Genomic DNA, 17,124 nt, shown 5'->3' with positions numbered 1-17,124 from the left:
TTAGAAAACTCACATTTATAAATTGCCTCTTTATTTTTGGTCAAACGTGAAGTGAAATCAGCGGTGATGAACACTGTTGACTGATAACATGCCATTTTAATCTGTAGCCAGTGGTATGGTATTGGAAGCAAAGTAGTCTTCCCACATTAATGCTCAATTGAGTCATCGCACACAAAGGGACACTACATGAATGATGAGATAATCCTTTCACTGCTGCAGGATTGCTATAGTGGCCAGATTAGTTCCTTTCATGGATCTAAGAATCTTTTTTTGGTAAACTGTTGCATGTCAAGGGTGAAATGCCACTCACATTTGTAAATTAGTTTAATAAATCACAAGTGAGTTGGTATTCTGTGAAATCTACTTTTCACAAGTAGGATTGTGCACACATGTAGCTTAACATTTTGAACGCATTACAATATACGCTAAATAAACAATCCCTTGAATACAAAAACCTATATTTTTGTCAAGTTACAGCAGCAAAAGTTAGAGATCATGCTTCACTTTTTGATGTTTTATACCAAAAAAGGTATTTTGTACTGTTTGTTGGTGGTTTTCTTCAGTAATTTCTCATCTATACAGAGAAGTGCAGGAAAAGGCCCGAGTTACAAACAGCAAGCCCTGACAGGCTGTGTGAATAGCAAATTTTCTGTCGATTGTGAAAAATGTCTGGGACCTGTAGACACTGATACATACTGGGAATTGTAGCCTGCTACCTTGTTGAGGCTCTTCAAATACTAGCGGTGGCTCAAGAAGCCCATGAAGCAATATTTAGTTCTAGTGAGTTTAATCACACATGATTAAAGTGAAGAGGTTTTTTGGATGAATAAAATATGGTATCCATAGAGGTGGGAGGGAATGGTGATTTAGCTAGTCAGATATAGTGGCGCTGCTCATGTTAGGTCGGAGGATGTGCTATTTTATAAGGACAGAAGAAGCATTATACCATTTAACACGTACTTCTGCTAAAATGCAGGTGTGTGTCCCTATAAGGCCAAGATATCTAATTGTTCTATATTCTTGAAATCAATTAAATGTTGATTGCTCTTAGCAGATCCTCAGATGAATTGGAAGTCAGACTAGTTTTTTATACTTTGCGATGCAGAAATATGCATGTGACATCAAGAGCATCTTGGACACAGGCACACAAAAATGCAACTTCATATAAAAATGTTGTGTTAATATGCACCTAACTGTCACACTTCAGGCTTGCACTTGATATGCAAAGCTTGCAGCTGACTAGCTCAAATTTCATGTGACTTGTTGCAGTTTTCTGACCAACTGAACAGATAGGGAATAAAATGAGTGAAAGCAGTTTTTCCAATTAAAAAGTAGTAATGACATTTGAAAAACAACCAACAATGAGTAATGATCAAAACCTACTAATAAAAAAAGTAGACAAACAATTGAAGTCCCTCCAGATATTTTTTGAAATTTTTTTTGCCCACCATCTTGGACTCTCTCTAACCTGAGCATCTTAATACTATAAATAGGGTTTGTAACACTTTTACAAGAAAATAATTAAACTTACCGATACAATAATATTTTTTGTGTTTAATATAGGTCTAACAATGGCCCTGAATTTGCGGTCGGAGGCTTCCCGTGGGCAGATGCCTCCGACCAGCAAAAAATCTATGAACTTACCTGATGGTCCTGGAGGTTCGAGCACTCTCGCTCCTGGGCCTCTATGCGTAGGCCTGTGTAGCGGGCCACATATCCCAGGGTGCAGGCGGTGTGCAAGTGCCCCGTGGATCACATGGGCCGGTCCAACCAATGAAAGAAAGGGCTCCCCATTCATACTTATTAGGATTCCGTATGCATGGAATCCTCATAAATATGAAAGGAAATACCTCCAAAAATACATGTACTTTTCAAATAATTTTTTTTTTAAATTACATTTAAAATTAATCAAAATGTTGTTTAATTAAATATTTAAAACAAAAATGTAATTTTTTGAAAATAAATTTACATAATTTAAAGGGGCTAAAAATAAACTTAACTAATTTCACAGGTTTTTTAATGTATAAATTATTGGGGAAAAATTTTTTTTCAAAATTCTTACGCTGGTAAAAGCAGGCCTTATGCAAATAGCCCAACTCCCTGCCCACGGATGCCCTTTTCCCGGGGATGCGGAGAATCTGTCAAGATTCTTGACAGATCGCAAGTTCTGGGTTTTAGCGCATACCTAAACCTGGAACTTGCGCGGCCCCTACGGGCGCGTGCGCACACCTTGTACACACCCATAGGGACCGCAAGTTACGGCCCACTGTTTTTCATTATAGCCTGTACACCTCTGAGAAGCCTAGGGATTGAGTTCATGGGCTTCCTGAGCCATTGCTAGTATTTGAAGAACCTGAGCAGGGTAGCAGGCTACAATTCCCAGTATGTATCAGAGTCTACAGCTCCCAGACATTTTTCACGATTGACGGAAAATTTTGCCGTTCACCCAGCCTGTTTGTAACTCGGGCCCTTTCCTGTACTTCTCTGTATAGATGAGAAATTACTGAAGAAGAAAACCGCCAGGAAACAGTACAAAATACTTTTTTTTGGTATAAAACATCAAAAAGTGAAGCACGATTTCTAACTTTTGCTGATGTAACATGGCAGAAATATAGGTTTCTGTATTCAAGGGCTTGTTTATTTAGCGCATATTGTAATGCATTCAAAATGGTACAAACAGTGGCATTTCTTTTATTTTTGTTTCTCAAAAATAACCAAGAAAACAAAATAACTAAATAGTGGAAATTTTGGCAAGTTTGGAGGGAAGTTCTGAATAAAAATCCTAAATTTAAACAATTTTCCCCAACCTTTTAACAAATTAAGAAATATATGGTAAAGAAGGAAAGAGGCAAATTACTTTTATCTGTAAGCTATTTTGATTGCTTGTCCCTCACTGCAGAAAAATTGCAATATGTTACATATATTTTTAATATAGCCTTGATGGATTGCTACTGGACTGAGACTAACAGAAAAGGATACCAATGTTAGATCACTAAAAGGATTGGTTCCTTTACAAATATGTGAATTTGTTCCTGTATTTAATGTATTTCTCTCACAGGGCCTTTGCCATGCAGTAAGAAAAGTGACATGGAAATTTCTTCTAGATTATTTCCCATGGGATAGTACAAAAGAAGACAGACGACTATTAACCAAAAGGAAAACGTGAGTTCTTTTCATTCTTCTACACGTAACTTAGTTTTGAAAAAAATGAGTGCTACTGTGCGATACTTCTGGACCCCTGCTGGCCTGTTCTAGGGTCTGTGCAGGGAGATTGCAGATTCTGTTTACAGCCAGCATGTATTTTTGTTTTGTTGTGAGTGGAGGAAGGGAACCAGGTTCCAGGCCACAATACCCAGAGTTTGGCATTAGGTAGGAATTAGAAAGGACTTGCATAAATTCTAGTGTTACTTCTGCTTTAGTGGACTTGATCATATATTTAAAACTACATTTTTAATAAAACATTTAATAACCATGGTATTAGTATTGATCTTTTGCAATGCTAAATAAACAGCAAGTCTGGTTGGCGCAACAATCGGCACATTTTAGGTTTTGCTTCTATTTCACATGTATAGAGACGAGTACTTCAGGATGAAGCTACAGTGGAAGTCAGTCAGCGAAGAGCAAGAGAAAAGAAATACAAGATTGAAAGATTACAAGAGTCTTATAGGTAAACTGACCTTTTCTTTAATTTGAGGGGAAAAAACAAGTCTTCAAATTGAAGTTGTAATAGTTCTGTGACTGAGAATGCTCATGCTGACCAAGATGAGAGTTATGGAGTGTTTTATTACTTTTGGTACCCATTGCCTGCATCAGTCATGCTCCGAATAAATATAGACCAGATGCAAAATAAAATTTTCCACACTGTACTCCAGCAGCACATCTTGACTTCAACCTTCGAAAAACACCCTTCTCCCCATGGCACTAATATATATATATTTTTTCATTTCCCACACCGGTCATCCTTTTGGCCTCTGGTTATGATTTCTGAGCAGTTTTGTTCTGATTAGCTGTGTCCACTAGGAACTGAGTTAAGACCTCCAAAATTATTTCATTTCAGAACTCTCCAACCAGCAGAAAGGGAAAATGTTCATCCCGTCTGTTTGGGCTGAATTTTAACCCAGGCCAAAGGCCAGTTCACTAACAATCTCCTCAACTGTCCACTACCATAGTTGCATAAACTGCATGGCATCATCAATTTCTCATTCCTTACTTGTATTCCATATATCACGGATTCCTAATTCAGAGGAAACAGTTATGCAGTGCTCTTTATGAGGCTTTTGTTCTCTGAGCTGCGCTTTAAGCTTCACAACCAGCCTATCGCCAATCCTAGCTCCTTACACCTGTATAACAGGATCTACCTCTTTCCCTACCGCACCTTCACTGCTGGACTGATCTTCCATGCCTTTCTCACAATACTTGGATGCTTGTCTTATCACAGCTTCTGTGCTTGGTCCCACTCTTTCTTCATCTTTGCTCTTTGCTGATGACACGTCGCATCACAAAGTGTTTAATTTCCTTATCTGAAAGACAAGTGATGACTAAATTACTGAAGTGAGATATAAACAGATGGGGAACAAATCATTAGTTATAATCAGTGCTGAGAATAACAAGGCAGTAATTTAGTTGAGCGATTGATTATCATGCTGTCTAACTTCCTCTTTAATTAAAAAAAAAATCAGTCTTCAGTTACAAATATTCAGCTTCTTGGCTTGGTAATTGTACCTGATTTACACTGGATCAAACAATTGCAGATGGCCAGAGAGGCTATTGATGGTATGGAAGTCCAGGCTGTGCAAAGTCTCTGACTTGCCTGCTGTTTTCCTAGTGCAGTTCTTCCAAATCTTTCTGCTTCCAGCAATAACAGATGCCAAATTCATGAGACATATGTTCTTATTTTCTTAACTGCCACTGGAGACATTCTGTTATACAAAAAAATGTTGTATCTGCAGCCTTGTGAGGAAAAACATTTCTTCACCCAAAAGTATTGATTGGCTTTGCTATTTTGGCCATTCTTGACACTCTTTTCCATCTGAGACATTTTTTTTACAAGGCTGTCCACGCTGCTGCTTATTGTTTTGTTGGAGTGAAATATTATTTTTAAGTGTGGTTTAATGATAGAAAGCAGTAATGCAACCAATGACTGTCAGATTCTGCATTTGCCAAGCTCATATTCATTCCCTTATTGTCATTTAACAATCCTGGCTTTTTCATGTAAAACTGAAGAATAGTTAAATTTGCTTTAACAGTTTGAGAAATGTTATCACCTTTTAAATGTAAACTGTAGGGTTCTCAAAGGCTGCCAGCTTGCTGCAGATTCTGATCTCAGGCCAGTATCTGCAGAGTGTATGTGCAGCAGCCCTACCTTGGGTCATTTTGCCAGCTTAAGGTTATGCTGACCGCAGGAACAAAGGAGCTCTGCACATGTATTCTTCGTTACGAGCGCAGGATTCCATTCCCATGCCAGCTAGCTTAACTTTTCGAGAGCGTGGGAGGATCTTCTCTCATATATAATTAATAAAGCTTAAAGGAAGTTCCTCTCAGGAGGTTCAGTGAACTACCTGGATAGTTTTAAAATGTGGCCTTACAATGGGCTGAGGTTATGCTACCCCTTGGTGAGAGACGTGGTCTCGCAACTCTTGCTGTGGTATACCTGGAAGCTAGACTGCTGATATGACTCCCAAATTGCACTGCCACTTCCACCTTGAAGTTTTCACACTAACATGGTGAGTTGTAGTATAGCAGCAGCCAATGTTTAACTTGTTTAACACAAATCAATCTTTCTTTTAACAAGGCAGTCTTTTAACTGTTAAGATGACTGTGTTTTAGAGTTTGTTTCTTAAACTGTAGAGGTTTTGGAATTACTTAACACTTATTATTTTTGCTCCTTGATGCTGCTTTATTTGGATCCCCACTGAAATGTCAGTGCATAAATTCCTGATTCTGATAAGAGCTTTTGGCGCAGCGCTTTGATGGTTTAAACAGCATGTGGTATTTCATTGTTGATTTAATGTATTTCATCTTGGGAGGGGAAAAAAGGTAATCCATTAAAAACCAGGAGCAGTAAAAGAAAATGATATCTGAAGATCTTGTTTAAAACTTGTCTCAAGTACGAAAATATATTATTTGAAAAGACCAAAAGTTTTCATTGTACTTTAATGTCAGAAGGTAGTTTAGAAAATTTAATTTTGTTTTCTTTTTTGGAAATAAAAAATTCGTTTAGAGAAAGATGTCAACAGAACAGATCGAACAAATCCTTTTTATGAAGGGCAAGAAAATCCTGGATTGATTCTGTTGCATGACATATTAATGACCTACTGCATGTATGATTTTGACCTTGGTAAGTATTATGATCTATGAAAACTATGTTCAGTTTTGTTTACATAAATATTTACATGTGTTTTTAAAAAATCTCCATCTTTACCTTTACAGGTAAAATATGTACTATAACATTTTCTACCAAAATATTTAATGTTTGTAATATTTAAGTTGAGTATTAATGAAAATGTTGCAAAGATAAGACTATACAGATACAGTGACTGCATCGTTACTTGAAATATCAAACTATGTAGCTAAGAAACACATGCTATTAAGTTACTGATTTCAAGTTAGTTCAGTAGCTGTTGGAATCTTGTCAAATAAGGTGACTTTAATGTTGCTAAATTATAAACTTTAACATTTTTAGGATATGTCCAAGGAATGAGCGATTTGCTTTCCCCTATTTTGTATGTTATGGAAAATGAAGTGGATGCCTTTTGGTGCTTTGTTGCCTTTATAGAACAAATGGTAAGAATCAAAATTAGTTCGTAGTGAATTCTAATTTTTGCAAGCATCTTAGAGATGTGATTTCCAATCCTATTAAATGGAAGTTACTCACCAAGTGAGTATTGAGTACACAATTTAGCTCACAAGAACTGAGCAACTCAAAAGCAAGAGTAAAATGTATAAGTTCCTCTGACATGTAGAATAGATACTATGTTTATGCCACCTAATTGGCATATTCTGTCTCTTTATATTACACGTATAATAAAACACAATTTCAGAATTTTTAAAATAGTGTTGTATGCAATTTTAAAGGCCATCATTTTAAGGTGAGGTGTGGCCTTAGGACAAAGTGTTAGTGAGGAGTGCGTTCAAAATGTCAAATGGCCGACTGAGTTAGGAATGTGTTACTGTTGCCAGTAAGGCAGAAGCTACTATTTTAGTACCCTTTATATCTTCAATTAGTTATAGAGCTAGAAATGTAAACTAACTAGCTTTGAAAAACTAATGTATGTTTCATGTCATAAATTCACAATTTACAGCAGCTGAGAGAATCTCTATTGGGAATGCCGTCCTCATACTTGGGTTGTGTAGCCACACATTACAATGCTAGTAGCAATTCACTTCAAGTAATACTAGAGTAGAAATATAACTATAGTTAAATAATCTAACTGATTCCAAACTTTACAAATTGACATAAAATTGCATGTTTCCTGACTGTGTATATTTTTGAGGTTAGAATAGAAAAATTACATTGTTATCTGATGTAACCAAGAATATTTCTCCAGAGCATAAAATATTCATTCTTTGTCGGGCAGTTCCAATTCTGATTTCGATCTTTCAAATCCATCTATCCATCAACCCACCAGTCCTTTTTTGTTTGCATCTGATATCTCGATTATTTCCATTTATGCATTCATTGCATCCTTTTACTTGTCATCGCTCTTCCATATTTATGTTTTTCCTTTCCTGTTACTTTATTTTATTCCTTCATTTGTTTTATATATTTTCCTTCTCTCTTGTCTTTCCTGTTCTATTTCTCACCTTGCATTTAATCTTTTTATTTTGCCTTTTTCTTATTTCCTTGCTTATCTCCCACAACTCTGAAGAGACGAGAGGCGAAAATGGGAATTCAGAACTTTTAAATTGTCTAAAATTGTTCATTACAAGGCAAAGATAGGCAATATTGGTTGGTGTATGTGGTTGGTTAATTTGAGAGTAAGGTACAATTTTTCATTCACAATCAGGTGAAAATGATCAGGTTTTTTTTACTGTTCATAAATTTGTAATATAATGGAAGTGTGAGTAATATCTTTTTTTATTGTAGCATTGTAACTTTGAAGAGCAAATGCAAGGCATGAAAACAGAACTATCCCAGCTGAGTACGTTACTTAAATTATTAGACCTTGGGTTCTGGAATTACCTTGGTAAGTGTGTTTTTTTAAGTATCTATATAAAGGAGCTAGGTTTAGCCCTACATTCATTTAAAAAAAAAACAATGTTCAGCTCCCTCCTTCTTCTTAGGCAGTCCCTCGGAACCGAGGATGACTTGCTTCCACATTAAAAATGAGTTCTCAGGTGACTGGTGAGTCCAATGCGGGACCTACAGTCTCTGTCACAGGTGGGGCAGACGGCAGTTGAAGGGGCGGGTGGGTGGGGTGCTTGGGCTGACTTGCGCTGTTTGCGTTTGGCTTCCGCTTGCTCCCGGCGAAGAGACTGGAGGTGTTCGGCGCCTTCCCGGATGCTTCTCCTCTACTTCGTGCGGTCTTGGGCCAGGGATTCCCAGGTGTCAGTGGGGATGTTGCACTTTTTCAAGGAGGCTTTGAGGGTGTCCTTGAAGCGTTTCCTCTGCCCACCTGGGGCTCTCTTGCCGTGTCAGAGCTCCGAGTAGAGCGCTTGTTTTGGGAGTCTCGTATCGGGCATGCGAACAATGTGACCCGTCCATTGGAGCTGATTGAGCGTGGTCAATGCTGGGGATGTTGGTCTGAGCGAGAACACTGACGTTGGTGCGCCTATCCTGCCACAGCTCCCTATGAGGTAACTGGCTTTATGTTTGGGACCACTGTTAATAATTGTTGCCTGTAGATTGAAAACGTCAGCACAGAGACTCTAGAAACCAAGGTGCAATAGCGGGATCTGTGTTTTCACATTCCACAAACTCCCCAAAAGACAGTGGTTGTGGGAGGCCAGCCCCCTTGTAGGTTTTGGGAAAAAAACATTATTTTGAGTAGAGAGCTGCATTAAAAAAAACACGAATGCAATCACAGTAGGACCTTATCCCAAAGTGCAGTCTGCTCCTGTTAATTCAGTCATTTCTTGTATTATTTAAAAAAATTGAATGTACAGATAATTTTATTTGCTTTTAATTTGAAAGGATACAGGGTGCTCATGTGCAACCTTTCTGATAGAGTTTAACCTAGTTGGCCCCCATTTGAAATTTTTTTTAAAGTTTGGTTTCTAATTGTTCACTTAAAGCTTTTCCCTTATCTGTCTTTCGATTGGGACGTTAAACTGAAGCCTCAACTACCTTCTCAGGTGGATGTAAAAGGTCCCATGGCACTGATTCGTAGAAAAGCAGGGGGGTTTTCCAGGTGTCCTCGCCAAAATTTCTTCCTCAACCAACGCCACCCAAACAGATTAACTGATCATTTATCTCATTGCTGTTTGTGGGACTTTGCAGTGTGCACATTGGCTGCCCCATTTCCTTACATAACAGTACTGACTACATTGCAAAAATACTTTATTGGCTGTAAAGCACTTTGGGCATCCTGAGGATGTGAAAGGCGCTATATAAATGCAAGGTTGTTTTTGTTTTTGCTGCGATCAGATTGTTTAAGCTTTGGTATTTGAATAAAAATATGGACAAAATAACACTGCTACAGAGTGAAGTATTATAGATAGCCCTATTCAACTGGATAAGAGGATTTTTAACAAGCTAAGTTGTTTTCCTAGAATCTCAAGAATCTGGATATCTCTACTTCTGCTTCAGGTGGCTTCTGATTCGGTTCAAAAGGGAGTTCAGCTTTCAAGATACTCTTAGACTTTGGGAGGTTAGAATCATTTCATGCATATTGTACATATATGAGTGTGCTTTTGATTTGCAATTGATCTTTGAAGAAAAGTTGAAGAGTTACTTTGTAGTAATTCCACTTTTATCTGAAGGAACAAAATGACTTGTGGTCTGTTGATTTCTCAGTTTCTGCATATTGCAGTCTAGTAAAAAGTATAGGGTGCTACAGCATGAAACTCGGGCAGCTCATTCTAAGGCATATTTTGTGCTGGATTTTCCAGATCAGAAAGCATGTCATTAACCTTAGACCAGTAATGTTGTTTTAAAATCTGAGCATAAATGGTCTATCGTATGTGGATATTTGCTTCTTTATTTATTAGTGCAAATATATTTTGTTTCAATTTAATCAAGCTACTACTTTAACACATATTTGGTTGCTCTTGAAATTGACTGTTCCAAAAACTGAATACACACACAAAATATGAAATTTAATTGGGAACTTGAGAGAATATTATTTTTTCTGTCCCTAACTGAGGTCACCTTATCTGAGGAAGGATGTTCTTGCCATGGAGGGAGTTCAGCGAAGATTCACCAGGCTGATACCTGGGATGACAGGAATGACGTATGAGGAGAGATTGGGTCGATTGGGCTTATACTCGCTGGAGTTTAGAAGAATGAGAGGGGATCTCATTGAAACTTATAAAATTCTGACAGGACTGGACAGACTAGATGCAGGAAGGATGTTCCCGATGGTCGGGGAGTCCAGAACCAGGGGTCACAGTCTAAGGATAAGGGGTAAGCCATTTAGGACAGAAATGAGGAGGAATTTCTTCACCCAGAGATTGGTGAACCTGTGGAATTCCCTACCACAGAAGGCAGTAGAGGCCAATTCATTAAATATATTCAAGAAGGAGTTGGATATATTTCTTAAGGCTAAAGGGATATGGGGGGAAAGCAGGGACAGGGTACTGAATTTGGATGATCAGCCATGATCGCATTGAATGGTGGAGCAGGCTCGAGGGGCCGAATGGCCTACCCTTGCTCCTATCTTCTATGTTTCTAACTAAAACGTTTTCCATTTTTTTCATTTGTTGAGGCAGTTTTGAACCCAGCTAGCTAATTTGCTATTAACTCATTGATCTTTAATCTATAAGCTCCATATGTAGAATTTTATACCAAGTCTTCTGAAAATCCACATATATTTATTGCATTAGTCTGGGCTGCATTAGAACCTTTCTCCCATAGGCAAAAGGGCAGTGTGCTAACACTAATTTACTCTTAACACAGTCCCTGGGAAAGTACTTATTCTCGTTTTGTGGTCCCCAAAAGGACAGATAGTTCTACCTCGTGTTTGCTAGGTAGAAATTTTGATTTAGGTATGCATTATTTGGTTCTCTCCCAACTAGTTTTTTTTGTTACATTGAGTTCAATCACTTAGAGAGAATATATTTCGAGTTTGAGTTTCCTCTGAGAATGTTGAGTGAATATTGTTTCCTGTTTTTAAAAAAATGTACCTTCTGCCAGATGTTGAGCTAAATTTACTACTGTAAAGAATGGATAAAACAATTATTAACATCAACCAGGTGAAAAAACAAAAACCATAATATTGAACAGATATTTGCAGATTATTTCTTGAAAGAGCTGACACCAGAACTGTATCAAGAATATTCATATCTCCCTTATGCGCTTCTGGAACAGAGTCACAATAGTAATAAAAAAATCACAAGAAGGACGGAAATTGAATTCTGAGTAACAGTGGGGAAAAAATCTCTTCATTTTGTAGGTTATGTGGACTGGATTGCCTTGTCAGAATTTTCATCTTCTGATATGCTGTGCGATACTAGATACTGAAAAACAGAAGATAATGGAAAACCATTACGGCTTTAATGAAATTCTAAAGGTACTGAACTGCTTGTTCACTAAAAGCTCAGATGCAGAGCTGTGTGTTTTGCATGTATTTCAGATCAGTATATAAAAAGCACTCATAGCCCTATGGCTCAATCTTTTAAAGTTTGTAGAGTGCAGAATTGGAATTTTTTTCTTAGAATCCATACTGAGGACTTTTTATTTGTGTATTCTTTAGCACATCAATGAACTTTCCTTGAAATTGGATGTAGAAGAAATGCTTTGTAAAGCAGAGGCAATTTACTGCCAAATGATGAAGTGTAAGGTGAGTGGTATTCTTTGAAGTATTTAACTACACTGTTGCAATGAATTGTGCTTGAGAAAATGACAAAGCTCTTGGATTACTCCTGAGTACAGTTAGCTACTGGCTGTTTATCAAAGTATAGAACAATACTTTCAACTGCAGAGTTTCAGAGTATGATGAAGTTTGAAAATAAATGTAATAATATCCTGCAAGTTATTCATTAATGTGCTCATAATTTTGACCATTGAAATTTTGTTTTAGTGTGAAAGTAAGGGTATTGCTGTAATATAAAATAAAAACAGAAAATGCTGGAAATACTCAGCAGGTCAGGCAGCATCTGTGGAGAGGGAAACAGAGTTAACGTTTCAGGTCGATCAGTTCTGACGACGCGTCATCGACCTGAAACGTTAACTCTGTTTCTCTCTCCACAGATGCTGTCTGATCTGCTGAGTATTTCCAGCATTTTCTCTCTTTATTTCAGCAGTATTTTGCTTTTGTATTGCTATAATATACTGTACTAAATTATTCAAAAATAGTTTAATTTGTGTAAAATTAGCCACATGAATAACCTTAATTACACACTGTTTTCATTTGTATTTAAGAACAACATAATTAACAGCCCTTGGTTTAATATTACTACTTTTGCTACATTGTACCTACACAGGCTATTTGAATTTGAATGTACACAGATTCACTCGTGAAAGCTTGTTAGCTCAGTTTCAAATACTCAAAAATCAATTACACACACATACTATCAAACTCTTGGCTATCTCTGCTGTCACATGAATTTATCAGTTAATATAGGAAAACTGCAGAGGATTCAGTGACAAAAGGTTTACCATAGCAACCTTAGACTACCATATTTCAATTTCCTGTATGCTATTCTTGTTGCCAAGGTCACACTAATATTTTGAATCATTAATAGCATGTGTGTTTTTAATGTAGAACCGAAATAACTTCAAATTAAAATTTCCTTACGGTTTGTTTATTAAACCATTCTTTATATTATGTAGGATTTGCCACAGGCTGTTGGTGAGATTCTGGGCCTAAAGGATAGCACTATTGTAACCCCTGATTTGGAAATCAGTGCATCTGAAACAGGTGTTATCAAAAGTCCCTGGAGGGCAAACCATTCGGATGTGGCAGCATCCTCCTTTACACAGGCGAATGAAGACTTAGCAGGACGCGGAGACACTCCTCAAAATGGGCACAAGATGACAGCTGTAGAATGAAACTAAAAGCTGCAAGTTTGGACCCCCAGAAAAGAGAGATGCCACAATTTGCTTACTTTTTGCTGAAGTCCTCACAGATGACCCATCAGTATTTGGAATGATCAATGGGTTTAGACATGTTGTGTAAGACACGCGAGAGAGAGAGAAGGATAGGACAGGAAATGCACCTGTTGCAATTCCGAATGTTTAAAAAAAATGAATGCAGAGGAAATATACATTTTTCTAATTACTTAAACCATAATGGCCTTCATTTGGAAATGCATTTTTCAGACTTCATGTCGAGCATTTGCATGGATGTTGGATAGCAATGAGGTTTTGTTTTGTATTAATATAAAAACAAATATTTTGTTAATTCATGAAAGCTTGTCCAATTAGTATATATGATTTTATTTTAAAAAGTTTTTTCTCTCAGAAATGCCTGCTGAAATCAAAGACACAATGTTTTTTGTAGTTTTTAAATTTAAAATGTACAAGATTGAATTCGATCTTATGACTAGCTTGTCCAATCCACACAGATGATTAATACCTATCTAAAATAGGGCATCCTGGGTGATACCTTATACTTGACCAGTTTTTGTGGGAGATCAAGATTTTGGAAAAGAATATAGTGGGTGGATGGGTTTAGATAACGTCCAGCTATTGATTCATTCTTTAAAAAGCTCTACACTGTAATTGTTCTAAGAAAAGAACTAGTATTTTGAGATTTTGGATTAGCCATACTGATGGTTCCAACTAATTTGATCACAACCATTTATAAAATGGCCTGTGAATACTGCAAATGGGACTTTAGCAATTTAATTAATATTGTAAACTACAGTGTTCTAGAAGAAGAAAGTCCTTACAGGTTTTGCTGCGGTGATGCATTGTTATATACAGTGTTAATTAAAGAGTGTTCATATTATTGTGTCAAGTAATGAGGCTGGAAGATCATTTGGTTTACCATTGAGGTTATTTTACTAGACTGAAGTTAGTAGACAGCATTACCCAGAGTTCTCCTCAGGGTCCTGATAAGGTTTCTTATGTGCTAGAGAGTGTCAGAGCTGCCAACAGCGCTACTTAAATTGTGATTAATAGAGTGCTTAGTAAACTAATACCCCATTTCAAAATGCAAAAAAAAAGATTTTGTATGATCTTTATCAGCTGAGAACATTTGTTGAAAAGCTTAATTTTTAAGCTGTTGCATTGCCGGTCCATACTTTAATGTATGGTATAATAAAGCATGTTGAATAAATGTATAACTTGATTTACCTTGATTTTTACTATATTTTAAGAAATGTACAGTGGCAAAATTTCTAACAGTTGTATAAAGCCTGAAATTTTGTATTCTGATTACGTGTACAAAAGTAAATGTAATATATAACTCTCCTCTCTCAAATATCTACTTTGTGTTCACAAGGAAACTTTTTTCGAACAAATATGGTTTGAGGGAAACAAATCCCTATTTGTGCTGCTTGCTTTTTATTATGGAAAACTCAAGATCATTTTATTTTATAAAGGCACTAAAATCCATATACATGGAAAGAAGACATAGAATTACATTGAAGTTTATATGATGTTGCCCATTAATAGAATTGTAACAAAGAAACTTCAAAATATAACTACACATTTCTGGAACTATTCGCTTTAGCTAATGACCTTCGTGTAGTTAGGCCTTCAGTTCTTAGCTCAGCCTGATTTAGTTCACTCAATTCCTGGAGGATGTTAATGAATCCTCACAAGAATTCAAGAAACTCCGACTGAGCAAACCATTAACCACAGTGCCATTGACCGAACAAACAATGCCTTGGTGCTTCAGCCCTGATAGCAGCTCTGTATTTCGAGCCATTCAGGTTACCAGTTGCTTCCTGGTGTGGATTTATATAAGGGTTTTACAATTTTTGGTATTTTTCCCCACATTTTATTTCAAGAAACTATACATTACAAACATTTCAAGTTAAAACTTGGAACACTGGCAAACATCTAAGGTCCTCATATAAACAATTCTTTAAGATTAAAATGTTCAAAAACTTTCCTTTTTCAAAAAAGAAAAATTATATTATTGGTGTATATTCTCAATATGCCATTGGCTTAATTGTTGTGTACAATAATTTAGCACTTCAGGTCCAAGGCAGACATGGGATGGGGCAGTACAGGAAGACAGGTTCAAGAAGCCTATCTCACCTTCTCTGGGAATGTTCTTCATTTGAGGAACTTTGCCTATACATTTGAGGAGCAGTGGTGGTGTGTTATTTGCATTAGCCTACCACTTCTTCAGGGGCATATTGTGGTGTTGTGCAAGGGGACCTGTTGTACATGCTGCCAAAATGCGTACACACTACACAATATTTTCTAGGTGAAGGCCATACATTATACACTCTGACTGGTACATATCTCACAGGCACCTGTAGAAACAGTTCTCAATGATTTCACAGCAGTTCTTGTAAGCAGACCATGCCCCCTACAATCTTGAAGCTATATTTTTCTATAATCTCCCTATACAGAATTGCATGATTTGTAGGATGAACATTTACCCTATTGCAGTAACCTGCATGCTGAATCAAATGTTGTCAAACACTGTTAGACAAAATATTAAACCTGGCCAGAGTTTGTACTGGCTAAAGCAACTAATGTATATTTCTTGAGAAAAGCGTGGAAATATGAAGCACAAAAAGGAATAGATAACTGTTGAAAACTAATGAAAAATTGAAAGGCTATATGGGGAAGGTGAATGGCACTAAACTCCGATTGCTGGCATAGGCTGAATGGCTTCTTTCTGTACTTCAACATTTGTGTCTTATTATTGATCTGAAAATCTTCAATTAGCTTATTAAAATTATACTTTTTCATGATGGATTTCCTTAACAACCAGAAGTATTGAAATTACATATACAATGTCATTACATTGAGAGTTAGCAGAGCTGTTTCCATGGACAGATGCACAGTTTAAAGCCTATTTTTGTAATGATAATCTGCCATAAATTTAAGGGAAAGCATTTACAAAATTGAAGGAACTTTTTTTTAGTTTACACAGACAATTATAGGGAGGCGAAGAAGAGCACTAGTGTCCTCTAAGGTTTTAATTTCCTGTTGCCCAGGAAATTAGCACAAATCGACATAATCTTTCTTTCAGTTTATGCCTCACATTTGTTCTGTTTGTGAAATTTGCCCTTTCTCCAAATTTCTTATTAGTTTAAAAAGATTTATTGTGCAGTGTTTTGGTAGCTATGACATATATTCTCTGCCATTTATAAGGAAATTAGTTTTATTAAAAATTGTGCCATAAGAACCTTGATGTGGAACATTTGTCTCCGTAGGTTGCTGGATTTGGACACATCTATTATTTCTGCGATATGTACATAAAGTTACATTGATCTCATCAAATTATTGTTTCAGACATTGTAAAACTTGGACCCATAATATTGTAGACTAAAATAAACGATCAATTAAATTTATATATGCCATTGTACAAAACATTTCAGAGTTTTCATTATAACCTCATACTGTTATGTGGACAAATCTAACTTTTACTTTGGAAGTAATTAAGGTACAGTATCAGTGAATTAATGTTTTTACTTTTGATTTTATGATTGCATATGTGGTAATGCCGAGGAGGCACCTACTCATTCCATGACTTAGAACAGCCATTGTTACAATGAAAGGGCAACCACTCCTAATGGCCCTGAAATTAGGATCGGGAGCTTGTCGCGCGTGCAAGCCCCCGATGTGCACTCACCCTGCGCGCCGACATCCGAAGCCCGGGCCTGCTTGCATTTCCTGTCACTGGTCCGGTTCAGATGTCGGCGCGATGTGCTTACCTGATCCAGCGGCGTAGTTAGTGCGATGTGCCGGCTGGGATCAGGTGAGCACTGTGCAGCTAATCAGGGGAGGGGAAACTTCATTCATGAGTTTGAGAGTAAGAACTGTCAAACTCATGAAAAGTATGGGCTGCCAAAACACCACTAAAACTTTAAATAAAATTTAAAAAAAATCCCACT

General features: G+C 36.9%; 1 protein-coding gene across 3 annotated transcripts in view; it reads left to right on the top strand.

Moving 5' to 3' along the window:
* tbc1d15 (TBC1 domain family, member 15) overlaps window positions 1–16,600 on the top strand; it is a 65,760-nt gene extending 49,160 nt beyond the window's left edge. For all 3 annotated transcript variants that reach the window (XM_086009321.1, XM_086009323.1, XM_086009324.1), the window contains 9 exons: window positions 3,059–3,162; window positions 3,573–3,667; window positions 6,221–6,337; window positions 6,683–6,783; window positions 8,087–8,186; window positions 9,712–9,809; window positions 11,553–11,669; window positions 11,853–11,939; window positions 12,932–16,600. In XM_086009321.1, coding sequence (XP_085865447.1) covers window positions 3,059–3,162; window positions 3,573–3,667; window positions 6,221–6,337; window positions 6,683–6,783; window positions 8,087–8,186; window positions 9,712–9,809; window positions 11,553–11,669; window positions 11,853–11,939; window positions 12,932–13,150 — 1,038 coding nt within the window. In that variant the 3' untranslated portion in view covers window positions 13,151–16,600. The remainder of the gene's footprint in view (window positions 1–3,058; window positions 3,163–3,572; window positions 3,668–6,220; window positions 6,338–6,682; window positions 6,784–8,086; window positions 8,187–9,711; window positions 9,810–11,552; window positions 11,670–11,852; window positions 11,940–12,931) is intronic.
* The last annotated feature ends 524 nt before the right edge of the window (window positions 16,601–17,124 follow it).

This window comes from Somniosus microcephalus, chromosome 16 (assembly GCF_052327205.1).
Source record: "Somniosus microcephalus isolate GS21.2 chromosome 16, FLI_Smic_1.0, whole genome shotgun sequence".
Lineage (NCBI taxonomy): Eukaryota > Metazoa > Chordata > Chondrichthyes > Squaliformes > Somniosidae > Somniosus > Somniosus microcephalus.
The sequence above is the reverse complement of the archived record's forward strand: the minus strand, read 5'-3'. Positions and strand labels throughout refer to the sequence as shown.